Source organism: Sus scrofa, chromosome 5, assembly GCF_000003025.6.
Source record: "Sus scrofa isolate TJ Tabasco breed Duroc chromosome 5, Sscrofa11.1, whole genome shotgun sequence".
Classification (NCBI taxonomy): domain Eukaryota; kingdom Metazoa; phylum Chordata; class Mammalia; order Artiodactyla; family Suidae; genus Sus; species Sus scrofa.
In genome coordinates, this window is record NC_010447.5 from 8,098,674 (window position 1) to 8,125,446 (window position 26,773).

The following is a 26,773-nucleotide window of genomic DNA, read 5'->3' on the forward strand; positions in this document are numbered from 1 at the left end:
GAGCCTAGCTCCATGAGGACCCTACTCCAGATCTGAACACCCTTCTCTGCCCTGGGTCTGCTTGGTCCTTTCTTTGCTAGATGAGGAGCTATGAATCAACCACGGAGTAAGAAGAAAAAAAAAGGAAAGAAAGGGAAAATCATTCCAGGGACACCAAAACAAACCAGTACTCACCTGTAACTTTTCATCCAAATGTATGACTGACTATCAGTCTAGTTAAAAACAAGCTTAATTAACTCCCTGATTTCTGGAGGACCACCTCACGGAAGCACTTCTAGACTGTTCCAATCTATGAGCTATAAAAAGCTGGACTACATCATGGCTCTTCCTTTCTGACTTTTGCTAGCCGGGAAGCAAAGAAACCGTACGTGATAAGGGACGATGTGTCGTCTCTACCTGACACAGCTCTTTTTTTCTATACCATCTTTACTTGGCCTCTTCAAGGCCCAGCTCAGAGGTCGTTCTTATCAAGGTCTTCCCCAAAGCTTTCTTCCTCATTTCACATTCAATTAACGGAGCCCACCTCTACGTGCTCAAAACACTTGGAAATGCTTTGACAAGATCCATCATCACATCACAGTAGCGTTATTCCCCATTCTGCCTTTCCACCGCCAGCTTATTATTTCCCTCTTTGCATTCCCAGAAACTCAGTGCAGCCCTGGTCTGTAGGATGAGCACATCATTTGCAAACATCCATGACCCATCAATTTCACACACTTGAAAACGAACGTCCCACTGGACATCGGCAGTGAAGACAGCTGCACCCTTGCTGGTACCAAGTGTGTGCGCTCTGAGCTGAGGTCACCACCATCATCTTATCCCTGGAATCGTGGGGATCGAGGTAATTTGGCAATGGCACCATTACGTTCTAGAACATTAAAGGTATTCTGATGACTTGATGGACTGCTTCAGGGAAATTAATGAACTTAAAGGTATTAAAAATAAAAATGATTATGAACATAAAATAGAAATGGGAATTAAAACCTGTGTATATCTCGTGAAAGAAAGTCAAAGATCCACCATGAATTTTAAATCTCCCAAAAGACTATTTAAACATAAAAAGACCTTCAGTTCTAGAAACTCTTAATATCTCTGCTTCTCCTGTCTTACTAATCAAACTTGTCATTTTTTTTTTTTCTTTTCTTTTTGTCTTTTTTAGGGTTGCACCCACAGCATACAGAGGTTCCCAGGCCAGGGGTCAAATTGGAGCTGCAGCCGCCGGCCTATACCACAGCCACAGCAATGCCAGATCCAAGCCGCGTCTGTGACCTACACCACGGCTCACGGCAACACCGGATCCTTAACCCACTGAGCAAGGCCAGGAATCCAACCCACAACCTCATGGTTCCTAGTCGGATTCACTTCCGCTGCACCATGACGGGAACTCCTAAATCTGCCATTCTAAGTGAAACGATTCAGGTCTAACTTTTCTGAGCTCCTGGTAGTCAGGAGCTTGGCTACTAAGCATTCCCAAGAAAACAGGGAACATTTATTTTGCTAAGACTTCCGCTAAGGTCATTCTCACACTCTACGTATCAAAGCAATAACCTTGTTATTAGATGTTAATTATTCACGATAGTCCTTGGACAGCAGGGTTTCTGATGGCTAAGGTCCTTGCCAGAATCCGTGTTTCGTAGGCTCCCAAAGAAAGGCAGGGCCCACGTAAACTTCAACCTCTCCTTTCGGTAAGAAGTAGTAAAAGGAATTTGCCTTTTGTAGTTTTTGGAAAATCAAGCCCTGCTTTCCTATTCCTAAGTGGAAAGATTCCCTCCTGCCACCAAATGCTTTAGGTTTTCATTATCGAGCGTCTCCAGTGCCATACCAGGCACCTTGGTACATCTGACATGGGTAATAGCAAACATAAGTCAACAGAAGTCTATCCAAAAAAATAGAACTTCTGTTTCTTCCTATGCACCTTGGCACCACAATCCCGTCATCTTGGTTCAGAAGTAGCTATTTTGCACAGTAATGTATTTAATGGCAATCATACAAATCCAGGCTTTTTTTCCCTTAAAACTATATTTAGAGATTAGGAAAACGGGCATTTAAAGCTCATATATATATATAAATAGTGGCTTATCCGCCTATTTCTAAAGTTTTAATGTTGTATATGAAGCTTTATGAGGACTGGAGCCTAATAATTATTGGTTACATTTGCCTCAACTACAGTGTTTACATGAGGTATATTAATTAAAAACAAGGTTATCAAGCTGACTGAAATATTCTGTGACTTGGGAAAAAACCCTCAAATTTTATTTTTATTTATTCGGTCTTTTTAGGGCTGCACCTGCGGCATATGGAGATTCCCAGGCTATGGGTCGAATCGGAGCTGTTAGCTACCGTCCTACGCCGGAGCCACAGCAACACCAGATCTGAGCCACGACTGTGACCTACAGCGCAGCTCACAGCAACGCTGGATCCGGAACCCACTGAGTGAGGCCAGGAATCGAATATGCGTCCTCATGGGTTCTATCAGATTGGTTTCCGCTAAGCCATGACGGGAACTTCTCAAATTTTAAATTATGAAGTATATTAACTCTGCATGAAAACAGTGTGGGAAAAAATCATGACCACATCTGGGTAGAACATGTATATCAACTTGGTTCACAGTGGACTTTGTAGCAATCCACGGACCAAAAAAAATAAAGAGGAATGACTTTTTTTTTAGAGTCCAGTGCACAGCTGGTATGGCTGGTCAACAGACCAAAGTGTACGTACTGAAAACATCTCATAACCAGGTGATCCTGGGAGCATACTGATAATCACTGTTAGCCAAGAGTGCTACGACTATTTTATATTTTCTAAACCTCAACCCAAAAGAGCGCTCCTCTCCACCAAAACTGATGTAACTATTTTTTTCTGTTTAGGTATGCAATACATTGCCATGTCCTCTGTGAGAACATTAAAGAAAACAGTGAAATATAAAGGAAGAACATGAAAAATGACCTATAACTGCCAATCCAGAATTAAGCAATCTGAACACATGGATATAATCCTTCTTTTTAAAATGTGCGAGGCAGCAATGAGAAAGTGTATGAAAGATCTATATGCAACTTGAGGACCATGGCGTGAGAGGTGTTGCGTATCGCCCTTTGATTTATAGGTGAAAGTCATCACGTGCAAACAGAGGGGAACAAGTAATTAAATGTCCTCCCATGACGTCTGGAGGTGAAAAGTGAGAGGGGCAAGTTAGTTGCCATGGACCTAAGGCTAGGAAGGTATCACTGGAGCCACCGTGGCAAGGGAATTGTCCCCAAATTCCCACTTTTCTCCCCAAAAAGTACAACCGAGATACTGTGAGACATCAAGAGGCCTGCTGTGTGGGCTCAGGCCTGCAAAGCGACTGAGGAGGCACCATCGTGCCAGCCCCGCCAGTCTCGTCTCTACTGCACAGCCCTTCCTTGGAAGACTGACAGATGCAACCCCGCCTGGGGAAGGAGCTGCTCCAGGCTGAATCAAACACTGGGCAACACCCAGGCTCCTTCAAGGTTCATCACCTAATACGGAAGCTACCTTTCTCTAGGTCATTTTATATTGAAAGACAACTATATTTTTAGGATGCTGTAATCCTCAATTATTTCATCTAAGTTTTGCTACCATTTCCTAATTAGCAATTTTATTAGACCGAGAAGACCTCAAAAGTGGTACTTGCCATTCAACCTATTGTTCAAAATGGCAAACATGCTGCTAAATTAGATGACAGAAGGCACCTAAACAGCCTCGTTAACATTTTCCTAAGCCAGTCATTAGTTAACTTGTTAAATGTAAACTTAGGACCAAAAATGGGAAGACAAAAGAAACAGATTTAAAATAAAATCCATGTTGAGAACCATGAAGAGATGGGTCCTATGGGCTGAAAGGTCTAAAGTCTATTTGTAATATCATTCTGTGCATTCAGTAATCAACAAATTTCCCAAGACAGACAAATGATGCAATAAACTGCAGACCAGGGCCAAGGCGAGGCCACAGCCAAGCAGTTATAAATTTGAGAGGCCTCCTTACTTGTCTAGCAGCGAAGTTTTGGGGGTTGAGCCCTGTGCCGATTGCTCCAAGGCTGACGTTGGGTAGTGTGGAACCAGAGGGAGACAGCTTGTAGCTGGGAGAAGGGGAGAAGGGAGAGCAGGGAGCCTCATCCCCAAGGCACCCATCTTGATTGGAGAAAGGCAAAGTCAGCTGAAAAGCAGTAGTAGTTAGCCAATCACAATGAGTGTTGGTTAGTGAAGCAACAGAATGCAAGAAGGGAAAAGAGAAACACGAGGAATAAACAAAGTTAGAGTGTATTAGCAATCAACGAGGGCAGAACGGGGGTCCTCCTCCTCCTCCTCCTCCTCCGCCGCCCAGGAGACACCATCTGTCATTTTCTTTGATAGAGATTTTTCTTATCCTCTAGGTTAGTAACACATTCGGTCCATGGCACTGAGATAAACATGGCCAGACACATTACGTCTATGCATCTAGTACTGATTACTCCTAACTATGTGGCTGCTGAAAACAGAAGCCAGAGTCACCTTCTGGTGAATAGGCTGCTGTCTGAACCAGCACCAGTGGTGTCAAAAACGTGCCAGATGTAAAAATTTTGGTGTTAACTGCCTTCTGAAGACCAAGAACACTGCACATTGGTATTCTGAATCAGGGAACAATCTCCTCCATTAGAAATATTAAAAATCAAAACAGGTAGGTATTAAATGACTTGTTTAAAGCAGGTAGCTGAGAACTTGCAAAGTTTACCATTGTAACTAAAAACAGATCATTTGGGAAATGGGGAAAGAAGACAAAAGAGCTCTCTCAGAAACAGTCAAGGAGGATGTGTGGCTCATCTTGACAAAGCTGGAAGGCAAGGCCTTAAGAGACACAGAGCACTGGCACAAGTTCCAAAGATTTAATTAGTCGTTGCACGGTAGCAGAAAAAAAGAACTTAATAATAAATCTGTCTCTAGAATTTCTTCTGTTTTATTTTTTGGTCTTTTTAGGGCTGCAAGTGCGGCATATGGAGGTTTCCCGGCTAAGGGTTGAAACACAGCTGTAGCTGCTGGCCTGCACTACAGCCACAGCAACATGCGACCCGAGCCGTGTCTGCCACCTACACCAGAGCTCATGGCAACACTGGATGAGTGAACCACTGGAGCAAAGCCAAGGACTGAACCCGCGTCTTCATGGATACTAGTCGGGTTCAGGGAACTCCCTCTTTGATGTTTTAGGTGTGCATTTGCCCAACTATAAATAGTCAGACCATGTTCCCCCTCTAAACTCATACATTTCCCCAAAACTTGGGCCCCATTTATTATACTCATATCCTAAAGACAAGACAGATCTAGCTGATACCTAATCACCTGTCAACATCAGCTATTTTCAAGTTACCATTCAAAGGCAGGTGATATTTAGTTCAGTAATTCTACGCTTCCTTCTGAAATTAATTATCAAAAGACAAATGGGAACCCAAATGGTTCTCAGGGGTTATCTTAAACCAAGGATTCAACTCACCTTCTCAAAATAAGGCCCACTATCTGTGGTTCCCATGTCTTTGGAATTAGGTGGACGGAACCCAGATCGATCCTTCCTCATGATATCATTAAAATCCCCGAGATTCATTGCTCGCTTGTCCACATCGAATTTTTTATCTGGAAGGCTCCCTGAAAGTAACACAGAAGAGTGAAGATGTCATCGTCTCTCTCGTGACCAAGAGTGACCCGTCCACTATCCCCGCGGGGGTGCTGGTGTTAAGACCAGAGGAGCCCTCACTGGTTCAGGCTCCTGGTGATCCTCCCTGGAACACACGTGGGTGCTTTTTTTTTTTTTTTTTTTTTTTTTTTGGCTTTTTGCCACTTCTTGGGCCGCTCCCACGGCACATGGAGGTTCCCAGGCTAGGGGTCCAGTCGGAGCTATAGCCGCCGGCCTACGCCAGAGCCACAGCAACGAGGGATCCAAGCCGAGTCTGTGACTTAACACCACAGCTCACGGCAACGCCGGATCCTTAACCCACTGAGCAAGGCCAGGGATCGAACCCGCAACCTCATGGTTCCTAGTTGGATTCGTTAACCACTGAGCCATTACGGGAACTCCAGACATGGGTGCTTTAAACAAACAAAAAAAACTCCAATATATATCCATTTATATATATATATCCAATATATAACCAAAACCGTTTTTGGTTTTTAGGTTCTTTTGGCTGCACCTGCAGCATGCAGAAGTTTCCAGGCTAGGATGGAACCCACACCACAGCTGTAACTAGAGCCACAGCAGTGAAGGCCAGATCCTTAACCCACTGAGCCTCAAGGGAACTCCTGTGGCTTGTTTTCTATGGAAGACTGAAAACGAGCCTTAGGGCTCACCTGGCAAAACTATAACTAAAAAATAAGACTGGTTATTGATGTGTTTGATGAATATATCATGCTCAGAGATTCAAATGTCTCCAGTAAGAGGATGTCTCTTGTTGCTATTTTAGCATCTGCTAGATAAATAGTTGGGATTGTGAAATACAATCATTAGGAATAAAAAGATCTAAGAGGCATGGTTGTTGACCTAAAATCAAGAACTTGAAGAGCGGAGTTGAAGAGTTGAAGAGCGGAGGTGTGAGCCATGTTACTGCGACAATGTAATTTCCCAGATGTAATGACCATTTTCCCACATCTCCATAAATCTGCTACTATGTACTGACACAAAGCTCATTTTTCAGTTATTCTCATATTTAAGAGGATCACAGATCAGAGGCAGTTCCCCTTCTCTCCCAGGATCGTCCTCTCTGCTTCCTGGCTTGACTCTCTCCGTTCCTCCGGGGGGAACAACAGCATCACTGTGCAGATCTGCATCTGCTCTGCTCGCCATGGGGACCTGGTCAATGACGACACATCCCGGTGCAGACAGGATGGGACAACCTGAGGGCTGATCTGGCAGGGCCAGGGACATATCTCGGCCTCACAGCAATTTTTAAACATCTGAATTAGCTTCTAGTATTTAAAAATCATGATGTCAACATGGATCTGAATTTCTGGCGTCTCTTGAACATGTTGGAGGAGCTGGCCCAGCTGAGCAAAGGCCGACGCCTCTCTTGTGGTTACACGTTCTCCACAGTGTGCCGGTGGCCCCTCAGTCTCCATTTGGTGTGTCTGGCACACAGCACTCACTCACAGCACTTTCGTGGCTCTTGCACTCTCTGGAGTTTTCAGCCCCTACCTCGTGTCCAGCATGGTACCTTCCCTTCCACAGTGAGTGTGGAATCCGCGTCTACAGAACTGCACCCACCCCAACTCAACATGAGCAGGGGATCCCAACAGGGCCGTGAACAACAGATTCACTGGTACTTGCGGAGTGATACACACCTACAGACAAATCCATTTTGCTGCTTGGATTATCTTCAGTTTGACTCTGAAAATAATAAAGAACATGAGGGAAGATTAAAGGCTCGAATTAAGAGTTTGAAACAGAGAAGAAATGGCATTAACTCACGAGTGAGCCACACCTTCCTCTACTACTAGTGCTAAACGAGGTCCTTTGAAATGAGCCTTAAACTGGAAGGAAGATGTGAACATTTTTCATATAACTAGTTTTGACTGTTGCTGGTGCTCACATTCCTAAATTCAATTTTCACATCAAGTTAGCTTCAGTACATCTACAGACAGGGCAATAACTAAACAGCTGCTTGGAGAAATAAACCCCGTCCTCAAGTTCCAGTCGGCTCGGGATCAAATTCCAGGAGTGGCAGCCAAGGGATGACAACTTCTTCTCGTGACTTGTCAAGTCATCAAATCTGGAGCTGTGCAGCCAAGTCATTTGTCTCTTGGCACCAGGGACGGGGTGCCCCCATAATGTTCCCAAGAGACCAGAAAATTAGAAATCCCACAAGAACTGCCTATATAATTAATCACAAAGAGCCGCCCTGGTTATTCTGCTGTTGCTGTCTTTAACATTATCATATTAAAACGGGTACAATCGTCAGCAAAAATTATACAAATGCTAAGTACTTGGCCCTTTCTTCCCTAACTGCCTAAGGAAAAGGACTACAAATTTAAGAGCTGTAACCTTTAAATACTGGAGTATTTCATTAAGAAAAAAAAGAAGAGAATAGAGAACAAGTATTGCCAAATCCAAATCAGGAACACGGGCTGGCTTCTGCCTTCTAACTGCTTAACCAGTTTCTAAATCTATCATTTTCTATTACATGTGGCAGTGGTCCTACTATCTGCAGTAAATGTAAGAGTTGGGACACATGACACATACGAAAACATAAAACTCACCAGCAATCCCATATTCGAAAACTGTTTGGCAAGAGGATTCATCCATGAATCGTTTCCTCCTTTTAGTGAGTTCTGCAGAAAGGACAGAAGTAACCTCAGAACCAAGTAATTTACTTTATGTCAGCTGAGCCGTACAAGTACTGATTGAAAATGTAAAACCAAGCATTTACCTTTGTGAACCCTAACGCTTCCTCTTTAATGATATTTTGATATGTTATCTGATAGTCTAAAAAAGTAATATGCTGTAGTTACATCTGTTTTCATTACTTTCTTTGTTGCACTGATTTAGAAGTAACGGTATGTGTATATGCCCAGCCAGTGCTTTTACCCTAGAAACAGAAGATCAGATTTTGGAAAATCCAATGTTTGCATGTTAGTACCTTCCCTCTTGGTACTTCCTTGTAACCCAAGCCGGTTTATATTAGGAGTAAAGAGAAAGAGATGGATGCTAGTGCATGTTATTTGGAAAGGAGCCTATTTAAACGGGTCATTATTCTCTGTGTGAGCACGTTCATCTGCCGTTTCCCAGTGTAAAGGACACGGGTCCCCTATGGGAAAGAAGCCTAGCATAAGACAGCATCACCGAGCTCACTGCAAAGTAAGGCAGACGTAAGGTTCTGTTTATTTCTTAATGAGACAAACTAGTTTCTCCCCTGAACAAGACACTGTCATCAGCTCCACTTTTATTTCTATGGAGAAGGCAGGTGGAACTACGACGGGGACCCGGTGGGGGCACAAGGTGATGGGGCTGTGTGCATGTGTGCATTTTCCAGGTAAAAATTCTGCTTGTGTTCTGATGATATTGGTTACATTGATTTTATTATTCTTCAAAGTGCTAAGGTATTTAAGTTCATTTGCAGGTTTAAAGGTTAAAAGCAAAACAAAACGAAACCATCACGGGAGCGAGGGGGAAAAGTGGTAGTTATTCTTTCATGGGTAGAGAGTTTCAGTTCTGCAACATGAGTTTTTGGGGTTTTTGTTTTTGTTTTTTTGTTTTTGTCTTTTTACGGCCGCACCTACGGCATATGGAAGTTCCCAGGCTAGGAGTCAAATGGGAGCTGTAGCTGCTGGCCTACGCCACGGCCACAGCCACAGCAATGTCAGGTCCAAGCCGAGTCTGTGACCTATACCACAGCTCACGGCAATGCTGGATCCTTAGTCTACTGAGCGAGGTCAAGGATCAAACCCATGTCCTCATGGATACTAGTCAGGTTCTTTAACCACTGAGCCACCAGGGGAACTCCGAGATGAGAACAGTTTTGCAGACAGATGTTAGTGATGCCAGCACAACAATGTGAATGTACTTAATGCCATGGGACCGAACCTTCAAACTGACGAAGACGGTAAATTGTATGTCGTCTGCATTTGATCGTACACTCGCAAAAAGGCCCTCAGGTCAGAATCATCAATCGTGAAGCAGAAACATTTAATTCCCCATTATTTCAATCTTGGAGGTTACCTGAGCGGCCCAGTACCTTTCACTCGGTTGCTTCCTCAGCAGTCTCCTAAACTGTCTTGTAATTTGGTCTCACTGGTAATTTTCATTTATTTTTTTACTTTGATTTTTTATGATCTTTTTTTGATAGGCAAGAAATAGATTTATTAAGAGAAGTGTAAGCGGGCAGGCACGGAAGTGCTGCTTTTTTTTTTTTTTTTTTTTTTAACTTTTATTTTCTGCCTGCACCTGTGGCATGCAGAAGTTCCTGGGCCAGGGACTGAACCTGAGCCATAGCAGTGACAATGCCAGGTCCTTAACCTGCTGTACCACCAGGGAACTCATTGTTAATTTTTAAATAACAAAAAGAAAGCCACAGCAGACTAGACAACACGAGTGTACTAAAAATGCTGGAATGTTTATAGAATAACTTCTTTTGTGACTAGAATAATAAAAGTCCTTTAACAGAGAAAACTATACATGACTGCTTAAACAAAATGTTTCTGACAGAAAGAACGAGTATTCTTGGGCTAGAAAAGAGAGTAATCATATTCAGAACAAAATCCTTATAGGCAAAGGGGACTGGCCACCTGAAGACCTTCTGAAACGGCATCCAGTGTCTGAAACCCAGGAGAACACTTGTTGTGAGGTGCTTCTCGGGGCAGCCAGGCTCCCACGCTGAAATGAACTATGTGGCTGCCCATTTTTTACCTCCCTCAGTATGTGTGGAATAAAAGGCTGGAATGAAAATGCTTCTGCCGAGAGGGCCGTTCAGGTTCTAGATGGAAAACCAACGTCCTCATCAAATGATGCAAATCAAAGGAGAAACTACGTCGTTCCAAGAGACAGAAAGTCAGACCGTGGGGCACACAGGCGGTACAGGATGTCGATGAGTCATCGGCCGCCGCAGCAGGGGACGCGCGGGCCCTTCACTCCGTCGGGAAAAGGGTCTGGGCCCTGGAATTTCCCGAGCCAGACAAGAGCGGCTGTGCTGACCGCCAGTGGCCAGGCTACGAAGCTACCGAACTGCGGTTTCTCTCCTGCACAGCCACGGGGATTTACTCTGAGGACTCGCTTGGCTTTAGAACACAAACGCCTAACACATTTATCAAGTGTGCCTTAAAAGCTTTCAAGGACTCACTACAATCTGGAAACTAAAGTGAAAAAAAAAATCATCCCTTTGGAAAATTCCATTTTACCCACAGCAACAGTCTTGTAGTTGGAGATCCCAAGGTCACGGGGAAGGAAGATGAGGGGTAAAGAGCAAGTAGTTATTTGTTCTTAAGGAAATATTTTCACCCTCACTCAGGACCTCAGGGACTCTCTAGCTGCCTGGCTTCTGCCTTCGAAGAATGAATAAGCAGGCTACCTTCATTTGCTTCTTTCCTCCTTGTCCCCAGCTTGCTGAGTTGTGGGAGGAAGCACTTCCCTGAGAGCCGGCGGTGTTCCAGACGCCTCCATCCTCCTCCTCTTCCCAGCTGGGATGGCGAGTTCCTGTCACGGGCCCGTCACTCTCCCCCCAGCCGTCTTGCATAGATTTGGAATCTTTAAGAGAAGAAGGAACCAACTGTATGTAACAGCTTCTCCATGACAATAACCACTCCTTGTAAATGTAGCATTTTAGTATATTTCTAATTTTATCTAATGCCTCTTTAGGGCAAGGCAAATATTATTTGAGATTTGGAGAGCAGAAACGGAAATCTATAAAGGTTCAATGATACACTGTAAGTTAATAACCCCCAAATCAAGATTTCCTGGTTTCAGGTTCAATGATTTTCCCCTTATACAAAGTTGAGAGCAATCCCCAAGTTGAAAAGAACCTATCACTATTTCTAAGAAATTTGCATCTCAATTGTTTTACTGCAGTCCTTTGCTTTAGCCTCCAAAGAGTATGGGTGGTACTCCATTTATAATGGACTTTACAAATATGAGGTACGGCAAAGAACAACTGTGAAACAAACATGAAAAAGGGATGAACCCACTCTTGGGCATCTATCCGGACAAAACTCTACTTAAAAGAGACACATGCACCTGCATGTTCATTGCAGCACTATTCACAATAGCCAGGACATGGAAACAATCCAAATGTCCATCGACAGAGGATTGGATTCGGAAGAGGTGGTATATATACACAATGGAATACTACTCAGCCATAAAAAAGAATGACATAATGCCATTTGCAGCAACATGGATGGAACGAGAGACTCTCATACTGAGTGAAGTAAGTAAGAAAGACAAATACCATGTGATATCACTTATAACTGGAATCTAATATCCAGCACAAATGAACATCTCCTCAGAAAAGAGAATCATGGACTTGGAGAAGAGACTTGTGGCTGCCTGATGGGAGGGGGAGGGATTGGGAGCTTGGGCTTATCAGACACAACTTAGAATAGATTTACAAGGAGCTCCTGCTGAATAGCATTGAGAACTTTGTCTACATACTCATGTTGCAACAGAAGAAAGGGTTGGGGAAAAAATGTAATTGTAATGTATACATGTAAGAATAACCTGACCCCCTTGCTGTACAGTGGGAAAATAAAAAAAATTATTAAAAAAAAAAAAGGGATGAAAAAAATTTTTCTTAGATTCGGTATATCAAAATTATGGTGGAAGAAGAGAAATTCAAATATAACCATGAAAATTTGAAATGTATTAGCTATAAAACACCTGAAATGTATTAGATACTAAAAAGATCCTAGGCAAGGACAATGGCTTTCAGAAGTCAGGTGGAGGAAATTTGGAAGACGCATGAGGAAGGGAGGGTGAAGACAGAGGGAAATCAGGGCTCCAGCGTTGGAGGAAGCAGGACGTCATCAGTATCCACGTTCAAGTCCAACAACATCCCCCTTTAAACAAAGACCCTTACTTTGGAGACTGGGATAAATCCTTAATCTCCCTCTGAAAATAGTGTATGGAAGTGATGAATACACTTTGTGGTAATGATTTTCTATAAAATGATGAACGAGGGGAAATAAACTCTTTGGCCTCGAAACCTCCACCCATATCTTCAATTTACAAATGCCAGGACGTTCATGGGAGGGGTAGGAGCTTCATGTAATAAGAACAGGAGACAGAAGAAGTGGCTCTTCCAGGCCCTTCCTTGAATGACTGCTGCCATACCCTAGGGCTGCGCCTGTGAAGCTTCGCAGACACCACCAAGTACACAAGGCAGGAGGCAGGTGAGTCCTTCCAACCGAGGCATCTTCTCCCAGCAACGCCCACATGAACCTGACGGAGCCTCACTTGCAGGGGCTCTATGCCAGGGCAGCAAGAGGCGGCTTGGGGGCTGTTCTCCCTGCTGCTGGAAATGCCACTGATAATCATGACCATTTCTTCCGCACAGGAGATGACCCATTATTACATAAGCATAGGCTTCATACACCCGACAAGCAATAGGAATTAAAAACCCAACATCAATAACACACTGACCCCTTAAAAAAAGGAAGACACGCATGTAACCCTTCTTTTAAAGGAGCTGAAGTTTCAACATATAACTTCTTGTAGCAAGATGAAAAAAAGAGCACAGCTTCCTCCTCACAGAGCCTGCCCCAGATTTACGCTACCTGCAGTCTAGAGAAGATCACAGGTAAATTACCAGCATCAATCGGTAAGGCTGTTGAGCGAGCCCCTCCTCTGAGTATTACACTTCCGAATTACTCAGGGAAAAATGGGTAAATGCAATCACAGCTTTAACTATAGATGATCCTAAAGAGTAGAAGATATTTTTAAAATCTGGAGAAAACTAAGGATGTGATGATGGAAGAAAGATGATTCTGAAGCTGGGAAAGACACACAAAAATCCTAAAGGGACTTGCTAAAGTAGCTCCTTGTGCCAAGGGTCTGGTTAATGTCTTCCAACAACATTCTGGATCTATTCCGAGTCTACAGGACAGTATATTCCTTGACCAGACAGCTGATTTTACAATGAAAATCAGGATGAAATCAAATGCTTTTACGAAAAGATTTCTATGATGTGAAGGAGAGTCGTCATTTTTAAAAGGCGGTCCAGTGACACTGGCACAAGAGTGAGTTTCTAGAACAGAGAAAAGCTAAGGTGATGTTCCTTCACGTGGCTCACAAACATCATTAAAAAAAAACCTTGACAATGGAATGTTTTACTTGCTCAAATTTTGAGCATTCAGTATGACCACATTTTTAAATCAAAAGGCAATTCCTGAAGTCTACAATATGGTAGAAAAGAAACGCTGGAACACTTTTAAAGAAAACTACAAACAAGCGAAAACAGGCACTTGAAACTCGGATGTTTCAACTGAGGCACATCCAATGCGATGTCCCACGGCATCCGTGGACAAAGTTTTGCAAATTGCTGCAACTACACATTGCCAGCTGGATCAAGTATAGCTTAGATGTTCAATGATTAGAAGAAGTGTGACGTGCTTTGTTTAAAAAATTCAAATGAAGAAATCTTTGTTGGGTTTGAGAAACTTTAAATGTCCCTGTGTGGGTGGATGTATGAGAAGAGAGACGAAGAGGAAAAGGATGAAAGGATGAAGTCACTGGGCAGCAGAGACCATGTTCCATGTTAAAAGCCAGGAAATTTTTTTTTTTAATGATACTAACATGAGAGTAGACATGCAAATTAGATATAGTGAGCAATATTTAAGTTACTGGGCAATAAAAAGCACCACATCAAACTTTCAACTCTAGCCAGACACTAAGCCTAACTTAAAATGAAATCAACAGAATTAACTTAGGGCTTTTAGTTCACTGTTAAGAATTTTTATATAAGCCAAGCCAGGTCCCCACCATTTGCTACTAACCATTTATTAAAGGTTCAAGGGGCTAAACCTCAGTAAAACAGTAGTTTATAAACATGATAACAGCCCTCACCGAAACGTGCGGCCCCAAGTTAACAGAGACTCCCTTAAATAACCCCATATACTCACTAGGTTTCATGGCATTTGGAGCATTGGAGGGTGCGGTCCCCCAGCCTGTGGTCGATGCTCCTGTGTCATCCATTTCACCCCACCCAGGACTGCTTTCGTTTGGCTCACCCCACGCTGAAGTACCATTATCTGGAGCAGGTGGTGTGCTTTTGCTCCAGACTGCAAAGAAAGCACATGCATCTCTAAGAATGGTTTGTTAAATGAACACAATATCCAGTGGGGGTGAAGGTAGGAGGAACAGGCACTCCTGTATTCCGTGGCTGGAGATACAAACGGGTTCCACCTGCATGGGGGATACTTGGTGTTGTCACTCTAACTTTTGGCCCAATAATTCCACGGCCAGGAAATTATACTATAGGTTTAGTGGGAGAGGTTGATGAAGTGACAGGTACAGTAATACTCACTGCTTCATGGTCTGAAAACATCTGGAAGCAACTAAATATCTATCAAAAAGGGACTGACCGATTATGGGTTCCCATCTAATGAGTACTAGATACGAAGCAATTAAAAGACACAAACCCAACTGATAATATGCAGGGTTCTTAAGAACAATGAAGAAGAGCAAGGTGAAGAACAGTGTAATGGGTACAAGCCCTTCTGTGCAAAAAATTTAAAGGAGAGTTACATTTTTTCTATAGGTATGAACAAAATTTCTGAATGGCACACAAAATTCTAAGACTTCTGGGGAGAGACTCTACGGGGGAAGATTTTTTTATTTATTACCTTTTTCTATTCTGTACAACCTGAAGGTTTTCACTATGTGAATAAATATTTTTTACATGTTAGCAGGTTTTATTCTAGACAGGGAATTAATGAGAAATATTCATTTCCTTCCTCATTCTTTTCAACATTTAAAAAAAGACTAGTTAGGAGTTCCCGTCGTGGTGCAGTGGTTAACGAATGCGACTAGGAACCATGAGGTTGCAGGTTCGATCCCTGGCTTTGCTCAGTGGGTTAAGGATCTGGCGTTGCCGTGAGCTGTGGTATAGGTCGCAGACTCAGCTTGGATCCCGCGTTGTTGTGGCTCTGGTGTAGGCCGGCAGCTACAGCTCCAATTAGACCCCTAGCCTGGGAACCTCCACATGCCGTGGGAGCAGCCGAAAAAATGGCAAAAAGACCAAAAAAAAAAAAAAAAAAAAAAAAAAGACTAATTAAAAGTAATCTCTGCCCCCCCCCCCTTTGGTCTTTTTAGGTCTGCACACATGGCATATGGGAGTTTCCAGGCTAGGTGTGGAATCAGAGCTGTAGCTCCCGGCCTATGCCACACCCATAGCAATGCAGCAATGTGGGATCTGAGCTGCATCTGCCACCTGCACCAACGCTGGACCCTTTAACCCACTGAGCGAGGCCAGGTATCGAACCCCATCCTCATAGATACTAGTCAGGTTCGTTACTGCTGAGCCATGATGGCAACTCCCAAAAAGTAATCATTTTCTAAGCGGCCGTAACTCTGCACACTGGTCTTAGGGGAATGGAAAATCAAATATTATGATTAAAATTTTTATCAAAAAACCCCAAAAATCACATGAATGGTGCATCACCTTAATTTGCTGACATGCCAGTTGGCGATGCCAAACTGAAAGATTACCACAGCACTACTTTTAATTTACCAGGTATGATGTTTCCTATTCAAATGAGGGAAGAAAGGTTTTTGTTTTGGTTTTTTGTTTGTCTTTCGGCCACGCCAGTGGAATGCAGAAGTTCCTGGGCCAGGGATCCGATCCACGCCACAGCAGTGACAATGCCAGATCCTTAACCCGCTGAGCCACTAGGGAACACCCAAGAGGGAAGAAAGTTTAGTTCTGGGAAACTGATTATTATCATGAGATACCAATCTCCACTTTATCAAGCATGGAAGTTCTTGATAAAGAACATATGGAAGTTCCCAGACTAGGGACAGAATTGCAGCTACAGCTGCCTGGCCTAACCACAGCCACAGCAACGTGGGATCCAAGCCAAATCTGCGACCTATACCACAGTTCACAGTTAACGCTGGATTCCCAACCCACTAAGCGAGGCCAGGAATTGAATCCACATCCTCATGGAGACTAGTCGGATTTGTTTCCTCTGAGCCACAATGAAAACTCCCGCTATAGCATTTTCTGATGGCCTCTGCAAGAACAGAGAATACTTCCCATTGCTGGCCAAGGAGAAATACAGAGATGTGTCCGCAAGCAGAACCAGAAGGGAAATCAGGTCTATTACCACTATTTAAACTCTTTTACTTTTAAATCTAGAACATAGTTTGTTTAGCAAGATATGTCTTTAGGGTTCAGCACACCCATATAATCACTAAAAAAAAAAAGTTAAAAATGGGGGGGGGGCAGTGAGAGACTAACCCAAGGGTGCCATCTTTTCCTTTTGCCAAGAAAGAACACGAAAATGTACTGCCAGTGACTATTATCACTATTGTTCTACATAAAGAGAGCTTCTGTGAACAACAGTATAAAGTTAATGTAGGAAAGATTCCCAAAACAGCTAAGTTCAACAAGTGCAGCTGAATAAAAATGCCTTGGTTTAGGATTCCTCTTCTTCATCAAAACCTGTAAGAAAAAGCCAGTGCCTACCTGATGCTGATTTACCGGTCATCGGGGTAGGCAGGTTTGGTTCTCGAGGTGCTGGGCCCCCTTGGGAATTCTTATCCCACAGGTTCACATTCTTGTAGTTGTAACTGCTAGGGTCTCCCCACGCTGAAGTGCCGTCATCAATGTCCATCTTCCGACTAATTGACTGTGGGGATGGCTCTTCCCAGCCACTGGGTTCCTCGTCCTTGGGGGTTACTGGCTGCGGCCCGCTGCTCCAGTTGGAATTGGAAGGTCGTCCATTGCCTGGAGGGGGTGGGGCTGGGCCTCCCCAGGAACCAGAAGCCTCTGGTTGTGGTGGCGGCGGCTGCTGTGGCGGCTGCTGCTGTTGGTGCTGTTTGTTCCAGGAATTGGGCTGTCTGCCTGTCTCCGTCCAAGCTGGAGACCTCTTGCAATCTTCCCACCCGCCTTTTGAAGCTAGGCTTGCATTCCCACCGTTGCCCCAAGTCCCAATCTCATTCTGCCCTCCTTCACCCCACCCGGACACAGGTTTACTCACAGAACTCTCCCAATTGCTGTTTTTCGCTTGATCAACTTCCTCTCCCCAACCATTCTTTCCAGAAGTCCATCCTTGACTGGGCTGGCGACCGCCTCCCCACCCCTGATCCTTGCTGGGAGTCTCATTCCAAGAGGAAGATGTCTTTTCATCTGGTCGTCCTGCTCCCCAGTTGGAAGAGTTATTGTTCTTATAGTCATTCCAGCCTCCTGTGTTCTTGGGGTCTTTCCACTCTGTAGAGGCTGAGAGCTCCCCCCATCCAGACTTCATTTGATTGCTTTGGCTGGGTGCGTCTCCCCAGCCCCCTGAGTTCTTGGTCTGTGTGGCAGCGCTCTCCCACCCCTCAGTTCCTTTGTCAGATTTCCCCTCGGGCCTTGGCACCTCCTCGATATCCCACACTGTGTCCTGCTTAATTTGAGTTTGGCCCCAGCCAGTGTTTGAGAGCACCCTGGGGTCCAAATCAGTTCGGCTCAAAAGAGTCTGCAAGACGGCCTGACAATCAGGATGTGCGGGCCTGTACGACCGGCGGCCAGAATTGTGACTGTCACTACTTCCTGCTTTGTGGTTGCTTCCAGTGCTTTGACCTCCAACTTCACTTCCTGTGGAGCTGGAAGATCTTCCCCAACAGGGAGCCTGGGCATTGCCTTGGTTTTCAGGGAGGGGGTGGCCCTTTTGATTGTCCCATGCTCCAGTGCTAGAATTTGGTTGGTTTGGACCACTCCATTCTCCAATTTTCAACTCGTCAGACCCAGTCGGCTGTTTCCATTCTCCCTGAGAGACCCCAGATGTCATTTTGTTCCCTTCACCCCATTTGTTGTCATTAGAGTCCTGAGGGCCAAAGTTCCAGGACCCACCCGTAGACCTGTTATTGTTGTCCCAAGAGTCATTTTTTGACCCGGTTGATTTCTGAACAGAAGCTCCTTTCCAGGAGTCCTCTCTATCCTTTCCATTGTTCCCATTGTTTCCAGAATTGCTTTGTCCAGAGGCTGTGTCAGTTCCAGAAGGCCCCCTAGCTGCACCCCAAGATCCAACACTCCCAGTCTTTCGATCTCCAGTGCTTTGTGAAGGGGCATCAGTGCTCCTGGAGGCGTTCCCCAAGCCCATTCCAAAGGGCATTCCCTTATTCTCCATGGGGTTTGGTGAACTTAAGTTCAAGGAGTTAGTGTTTCCATTTTTTGGTCCATCAGTGTTATGAATTTGAGCCTGTTCTCTGCCAGAGACAACAAAATTAACACCCGCATTTTCCATCTTTGACTGCTGTTCCCTGGATGCCTGACCTACTGTGCTAACCTGTGCACTGGAATTACTAGTATCCGTTTCCAATGCCCCTTTCCTAGAATTTCCTTCTTGGACCAGCGCTGGCCAGGCAGATGGGTTGCTATTTGGGTTAAAGTTGCTGAAGCCAGAGCCAGGTCCAATTCTATCCTGACCACTCCCATTCCTCCAATTTCCTAGTCCATTGTTGCTCTCTGTAGTCGAGCTGGAAGATTGAACAGATTTAGCCTTTGGGTCAGATTTCCAGACCCCAAGATTACATTCGTTCCCGGAACTTGCAGACTGGCACTGGCTCCCTTTTCCTTTGTTACTAGTGGTGCTTCCTGGCAGAGCGCTCTTCTCAGAGCCAGGGTTCGAGGCACTGTTGTTATCGGTGGTGTTTTCGGAAGAAGACTCAGTGTCTTTGCTGGCAATACAAGGCCACTCTTCCATGTCAGACCCGTCTACAATCACCTTGTCCCAGATGTGAATTGGGTTGGGGGAGGCGCCGTTGTTGGAGGAGGCTCCCGGGCCCCAAGTGGAATTTGCATAATTTGAAGCAGCAGCACCTCCAAGGGTTGACTCTGGGAAAGAGATTGTCATCTCAGTCACAGCAGCACATGCTCGATCTATTAACACCCAGGCTCGAACTGCCCCTAAGAGAGCTCATCCCGTTTCCCCACAAACTAGTTCTCTACCCAGCTGCCTGCCTTGGTTAACTGTATCACTTCTGTCTTGGTCATCCCTTCATCTGTTGGTGTCCTTGAGAAATTCAACCCACAGCGTCCCTCAGAGCTATCTCCCTGCCATTCCTATCGACAGAGAAGGGCCTTCCTGTGTCTCAAGACAATGCAACAACACCCTGTACTGGATTTATTTTTTTATTTTATGGCTGCGCCTGCAGCACATGGATTGAATCTGAGCCACAGATGCTGCAACAATGGATCCTCAATCCACTTGCCGAGGTGGGGATTGAACACACACCCCTGCATCAACCTGAGCTGCTGCAGTCAGATTCTTAACCCACTGCACCACAGCAGGAACTCCCTAGCACTTTCTTTATATCTCTCATCCATTCTAAACACTCCTGGCTGCAGTTATTTTTCTAAAGCACACGTTTGATTATTTCACTGCTGCATGGAAAGCAGTGGATCGTTTCTCAGTGCACAAGGATAAAGCTAAACTCTGTGGCCTGAAGTTGGATCAAGATGTTCCACAAACTGGAACCAACTGCCTTTTCTAGTCTCATCTTCCACTACCTTCTCTGACAAGGTTCACCCTCCACACCTGAGTGCCTTCTCACCCTGGCACCATTCCACATGAGCACCTACTATTTTTTTCCTTTTGAATTCATGCACTGAAATTTACCCATCTTTCTGGGCCTGGTTCAAGTGCCATTTCTTCAATGGAGCTTGTCTGGGCACACTGCCTGAAAATGACCTTTCCCTGTCTAGGGCCATGTTGCCTGGTGAACTGTGTTCACGTCTCCCCTGCCGCACATGAAAGCCTTTTAGACGGAGACCCTGTCTTGCTAACGTTTCGATTCCACGTGGCATCCAGTGCACTGCAGCTCAGTAAGCATGTGCTGAGTGACGAATGCCCACCCAGCTACAAGCCAGAGACAGACACACATGGATCAGTCTATGTGCCCAAGGAACTCAACTTGATAACAGACTGGCTTAGCATATACTTGGAAGGAATTTACTACATTTGCCGGGGGGCGGGGGGGGGGGCATGTGGAGCGGAGATCTGCTTTTAGCCCAATCATTTTTTTTAAACTTATTTCAGCTCCCTTCACCAAACAGCTTCAAATCAATATGAAGTTGAAAAAAAGAAAAAAAATTCCACAGAGCCATGTAATAGTAAGGAAGCAAGAGAATCTCCAGCTCTTGAGATTAGAGGCCTCCTTGGTTTGAAGAAAGTAAACAGGAGACTGATTCACTCACACTGGACCTGTGTCTACGTCCAGCCCTGGCCAGACTCAGCTGCTGAAATGCCTGAAACAACGGTCCCTTTGCAGCTGGTCAAGAGGGGCCGGGAAGGAAGGTTCAGGAGGCCTTTCCCTGCCTGATTTGGATTGGCCTGATGGCCACCACAGGAAGCCTCATGAACAGGGCTTATCTCCGTTTGAAACCTATGTCACTGCCAGCTTTCTCTCCACCTTCACTTTACATAGAAGATAGTAACAGCGTTTTCTAGGCAATTCTATGTTCAGATCAGAACTAGAATAAAGCATCTTATTGTTAACAGTCACCAATTCCTTGTCCTTGCCGATGCTTGCTGGTCTTCAAACTCTGAATTTTAACATAGCCTCAAAGACATTTTCAGAATTAGTGGAAATCTATTAACGAACTTAAAAGTGGGGCAGGGTGGGATGTGAAGTTCTTAGTTGTGACTGATTTTTTTTTGCTTTTTAGAGCCACAGGTACGGTATACACAAGTTCCCAGGCTAGGGGTTGAATTAGAGCTGCAGCTGCTGGCCTACACCACAGTCACAGCAACGCCAGATCGAAGCTGCGTCTGCGACTTACACCACAATTTGTGGCAACGTCGGATCCTTAACCCACTGAGTGAAGTCAGGGATTGAACCCACATCCTCATGGATACCAATCGGGTTCGTTTCTGCTGTGCCGCGATGGGAACTCTAGCTGTGGCTGATTTAGTGTTCATCTACTAAAAACTCTTAAAACTTCCAGTAGAAGCCTCCGGCTAAAGACCCCTTATACCTACATATGGTTTTTAACAAAGCTGAAAATCCAAGGCTCTCTAAAGTAATACTGGTTTTAAAAATCTAATACAAGACTACGGAGTGGCATTATTTGTAATCCTCTCAAGATCCTACATTATAACCCGAGAGACCATCTCTCTATACCTTCCAGGGACTTGATGTTGATCACGGGCTCTGAGACCCAGAACAAAGCTCTCCTACTCCCAGTCACAGCCTGAGCACACAGGTGTGGTGAGAGCTGGGCCCAGAGAGCTTCCAACTGTAGCCCTCATCTGAGCAGGACAAAGAGGCCCCACAGAGTGATGACAAACAGAGCGATACTGGCCTCTCAGTAAAAACCCAGTTTCGAAAGAGAAATGCTGGTACATGGTTCTGACTGGGAGCTTCCCCCACCTTCTGGGTAAGCCCAGGAGTCTGTCTAATTCCTGTTCGCGGGGACTGCACGCCGGGCAATGCACCTGAGGCACTTCCTCCCGCCGGCGGCGCTGAGTCCCGGCCCGACCCGATGCTCACCTGGCGCCGGCCCACTCTCGCTCGGCAGCAGCGTTCCTGTCACTTGTGCGTTGGTTGGGTTTGCTCCGGGTGCGGCGGAGGGAGGAGGCCCTGCCCCACCCCCGAGGAGCATGCAGGACGGCGGAGGGGGCTGCCCCCGTTTCAGTAACACTTTGTGGTCCTGCTGGCAACGGAATCGCGGCGGCACCTCCCGAGGCATGTAGCGGGCGGCGCTTGGCGGTTGTCCGTTCGGCACTGCCACCCTTTTGGCATTGTTGCCACCATTGACTGGTGGCGATGGAGAGCTGCCAATTGGGCTGGCGGCCGTTGGTTGGCTTAAACTTGGTTTCGTCACTTCGGGCACTGAAAGAGAGAGATGGGGAAACAGGCTTTCAGATCAAGGGCATTTTCCTAAAGATTGTTTTCAAGAACGTTTACGTAAGACAGATTCCATGGAGACAGCTCTTCTTTCATCCTACTCTGAGGGACACGGTCTTTGCAGATGTCCTCACCTTCCGTTTACTGAAGGCAGGTAGGGAGTGACAGTGACAAGGATGCGAAGGCCACAGCATCATGGGCTACCCTCCACTGACCAAGGAGGAGAGGGAAGCAATTACCATTCGCTCCCTGAAATGCACAGTGGAACTCCCTGAAGGGCTGCCTCGCAGGTCTAAGGATACCTGTGGACCCCAGGCAAAATCCTTGGTACAGCTTCAAGGCTCTCAGCCCAAGGGTCCCTTCCGGTCTTCCACATTCTTAAAGACCCACCTCAGAAACTTTCCCAAAGTCTCTGGACTAGGAAGGCTAAGCATCCTGCACGTGTGCTCCTTGAACATGCTCTCCATCCCGCTACCATTGAAGGAACCCGTTATACCGAAATCCTCCATTTCTAGACCCTTCTCCCCACCAGGCCATAAGTCTCTCAACGGCAGGAACTCATCCTTCATTTTTCCTTAGGGCCTGGCACAGAGTAGACCCTACAGGGAACCCCAGGCTCAGAGAATCACGCAATCATTCTGGTTTCGGTTTCTACAGCCACCTGACCTCAAAGACTCTCACTTGGCACTCTGTGTAGATAGAAACATAAATCTTTTTGCTCTGGTCAAAAAAAAAAAAAAAAAATTACGTGGACCTTGTGTGTGTCTTTCCATTTAAAACCAAGATTTCAAAACATAGCTACTTTTCCTGTTTCCTTTAAATAATTAATGTTTTCCCTTATTTTTAAAATGGCAAACAGGAAGTCTGGGAATCTGTGAAATGCTTCCCCTCGTTCCTACAGGTTGAGAGTCTGCAAACCCTTGCTTCATCCTATAGAAAGACCGCATCCTATAGAAAGGCCACAATCTACACAAAGACTTCGTCGTACAGAGAGACTGCATCCTACAGCAAGACTGCAAGAGTTTCCGTCGTGGCTCAGTGGTTAACGAATCCAACTAGGAACCATGAGGTTGCGGGTTCGATTCCTGCCCTTGCTCAGTGGGTTAAGGATCTGGCATTGCCGTGAGCTGTGGTGTAGGTTGCAAACGCGGCTCGGATCCCGCGTTGCTGTGGCTCTGGCGTAGGCTGGTGGCTACAGCTCTGATTAGACCCCTAGCCTGGGAACCTCCATATGCCGAGGAAGCAGCCCAAGAAATGGCAAAAAAGACCAAAAAAAAAAAAGGCTGCATCCTACAGAAAGACTGAATCCTACCAAAATATGCCACCCTTTCCAAGAAAATCTACCTGGCAAGCAGACGTTGGCAGTATTACAGAAACAATCATTGAGCCTGGTAATTCAGATGATTTTGAGGCCAAAAGCTATGACATCTAGAGTAATGACAGGGCCAGCTCTGGTGGCAGTATTGCTCTGACTGCTGAAATAATGCTGGGCCAGCATGTCCCTCGTTGAACTGGCTCCTTTATGAGGAGAGACATACATCATCAGAAATCAGGGGGCCCAATCTATACCTATTGGGCATTGGTGAGTACTGTGAGTAATAAGAAAAAAGAGTAGGAGTTTGAGTAACTTCAAGGCAACCCCCAAGTCCAACCTTAGCTAATCATGAGGCACCACTGGGCTACCCACTAAGGAAAGGAAGTCAGAGGGTAAATAAACATATGTCCTAAGAAATTAAATTGGTCATTGTCTAATATTATTAATATAATACCCTTTGCATGATCTATAACAGCTAATGGATAAATGACTGATAAATGAACGGATAAAGAATTATTTAATGACTCATTTTCTATCTGTGCCTGGAAGATTCCATAGCACACAGCATTCCTAATCCCTCTTCCTCTTATTATGAGAATAAACAAGCAGCTAATGAAGCCTGGGGGGATTCATCACAACTTGTTTTTAGGACAGAAGGACCTATGCTTCTGCAAGGCTGCCCTTCTGCAAAAGGGCTAGAGGCTCCACTTTAAGTGAACCGGGTTTGTTGCATGACTTGACTCGTGTCAATGCGTCACCACCTTGACTGTTCCTAAAACAGAGTAAGACACGGCAAGAACAGACTACAGGGTTGAGATCTGAACACTAGTTTGACTAACTTTATGACGACATTCACGGCACACCAGGACACCTGCTTTCATGTACTGTGCAAGATTCCTCGCAAACAACCCTCAACAAACAACCCTCAACGCACTTTCCCACCATCACATCACGTCACAGGGAGAACGGATCATAAATAGTAACAGTCATAGTAAAATGAGACCCCTCTTGAGCACTCCCCTAACAAGGCACTTTATCCCGGGTGACTAGTCACTCAAAACCTAGGAGTCAGAAAAAGCCTGCCTGTGCTTTCCCTAGTGGCTCAGCGGGTTGAAGATCCAGCATTGTCACTATTACGCTCGAGTTGCTGCTGTGATGTGGATTCGATCTTTGGCTCCAACACTTTGGCATGCCCTGGGCGCAGCAAAAAAGAAAAAGAAAAGGCCTGCCTGAAGTACGTGTTAAGAGCCAAATGTTTCAGGATTTGAATGAACTCCTGTATCATTTTTTAATTATACCTCTCTGTGAATTCAAGAATTTTACTTATCAAAAAACCAATCAGGATTTCCGTTGTGGCTCAGCTGATTAAAAACTGGACATAGTGTCTGTGAGCAGGCAGGTTCGATCCCTGGCCTCGCTCAGTGGGGTAAGAAATGGGCTTGCCACCTCGGCGTAGGTCAGGGATGCGGCTCAGATTTGGCACTGCTGTGGCTGTGGCATAGGCCAGGAGCTGCAGTTCCAATTCAGTGTCTAGCCTGAGCACTTCCATGTGCCACGGGTGCAGCCATAAAAAGAAAAAAGGAAAAAAGCGCCAATCACACAACTCCAGGCACTAAGAGGAGCGCTACGAAGCGGTCAGGCAGGAGGCCCAACCCAACCTGCTTCAAGACGAGTCAGTGTGAGCATCACGTCGGGGTTCTGAACATTAGACCACCGGATGGTCACAGAGGGCAGGGCAAGCATGATGAAGTCTGAATGACTTCGCAGGCCCTCTCTTCTCTTCTGAACCTTCATGATTTGCAGCTGTGGTGCAAATATTTCTAAAGATGAGCTACTCAAAATAAGGGCATGGTTTCTTATTTTCCAGTGGGGGGAAAATATCTGTGGCTTAAACATGATCTCTGTATCAAAGGGAAATAAAGACACTGTGAAAAATGCTGGGTATGCTGTTTTCTAATTTCCATTCATTTACCACCAAAGACCATTTACATATTCTAATGATCAGACAGTCTCTCCTTCCCCACTGCCCTTACCGTACACCACTCTCATCTTACAGGCTCAACCTCTTCTTCTTTTTTTTTTTGCCTTTTCTAGGGCCGCTCCCACGGCATATGGAGGTTCCCAGGCTAGGGGTCCAATCGGAGCTGTAGCTGCTAGGCTACACCACAGCCACAGCCACAGCCACAGCAACGAGGGATCCGAGCCACATCTGCGGCGTACACCACAGCTCACGGCAACGCCAGATCCTTAACCCACTGAGCAAGGCCAGGGATGGAACCCGCAACCTCATGGTTCCTAGTCGGATTCGTGCACCACTGCGCCACGACGGGAACTCCCAGGTTCAACTTCTAACTGCCCCTACTTCTGAAAAATTTCAATAAGATGATTTTTCGGATAAAAGCATTTGTTAAGGAAATTCTGAGAGAGGCAGAACCAATACACACGACTGTTTTCTTTAAATATCTTGATGGTACCAAACGTCTTAGTTCTAGAAATGTTTTTAAAGTAGTAGTTAAGGAGTTCCCGTCGTGGCGCAGTGGTTAACGAATCCGACTAGGAACCATGAGGTTGCGGGTTCGGTCCCTGCCCTTGCTCAGTGGGTTAATGATCCGGTGTTGCCGTGAGCTGTGGTGTAGGTTGCAGACTCGGCTTGGATCCTGCGTTGCTGTGGCTCTGGCGTAGGCCGGTGGCTACAGCTCCGATTAGACCCCTAGCCTGGGAACCTCCATATGCCGCTGGAGCAGCCCAAGAAATAGCAAAAAGACAAAAAAAAAAAAAAGAAAAAAAAGTAGTAGTTAAAATACGAACAAGTCCTAGGAAAAAAACCACATTATTTTAGACTGAAAAATTCCTTGGTGAGAAATAATCAGTTACAGTGCAACACAAAAGAATTTCAAAGACTGACGACACACACCAGTGGCTGACACAGATCTCACACTACTCAGTAGCCTC

General features: G+C 45.3%; 1 protein-coding gene across 4 annotated transcripts in view; it reads right to left on the reverse strand.

Annotated features, from left to right (window-relative positions):
• TNRC6B (trinucleotide repeat containing 6B) overlaps window positions 1-26,773 on the reverse strand; it is a 259,378-nt gene that overhangs the window by 46,240 nt on the left and 186,365 nt on the right. For 3 of the 4 annotated variants that reach the window (XM_021092845.1, XM_021092843.1, XM_021092846.1), the window contains 7 exons: window positions 22,150-22,491; window positions 17,144-19,492; window positions 14,577-14,735; window positions 11,036-11,211; window positions 8,232-8,303; window positions 7,317-7,362; window positions 5,482-5,630 (listed from right to left, as the gene is read on the reverse strand). In XM_021092845.1, the coding sequence (XP_020948504.1) occupies window positions 5,482-5,630; window positions 7,317-7,362; window positions 8,232-8,303; window positions 11,036-11,211; window positions 14,577-14,735; window positions 17,144-19,492; window positions 22,150-22,491 (3,293 nt within the window). Of the gene's footprint in view, window positions 1-4,002; window positions 4,174-5,481; window positions 5,631-7,316; window positions 7,363-8,231; window positions 8,304-11,035; window positions 11,212-14,576; window positions 14,736-17,143; window positions 19,493-22,149; window positions 22,492-26,773 lie in introns of all 4 variants that reach the window. The other variant, XM_021092847.1, reaches the window with a different exon arrangement.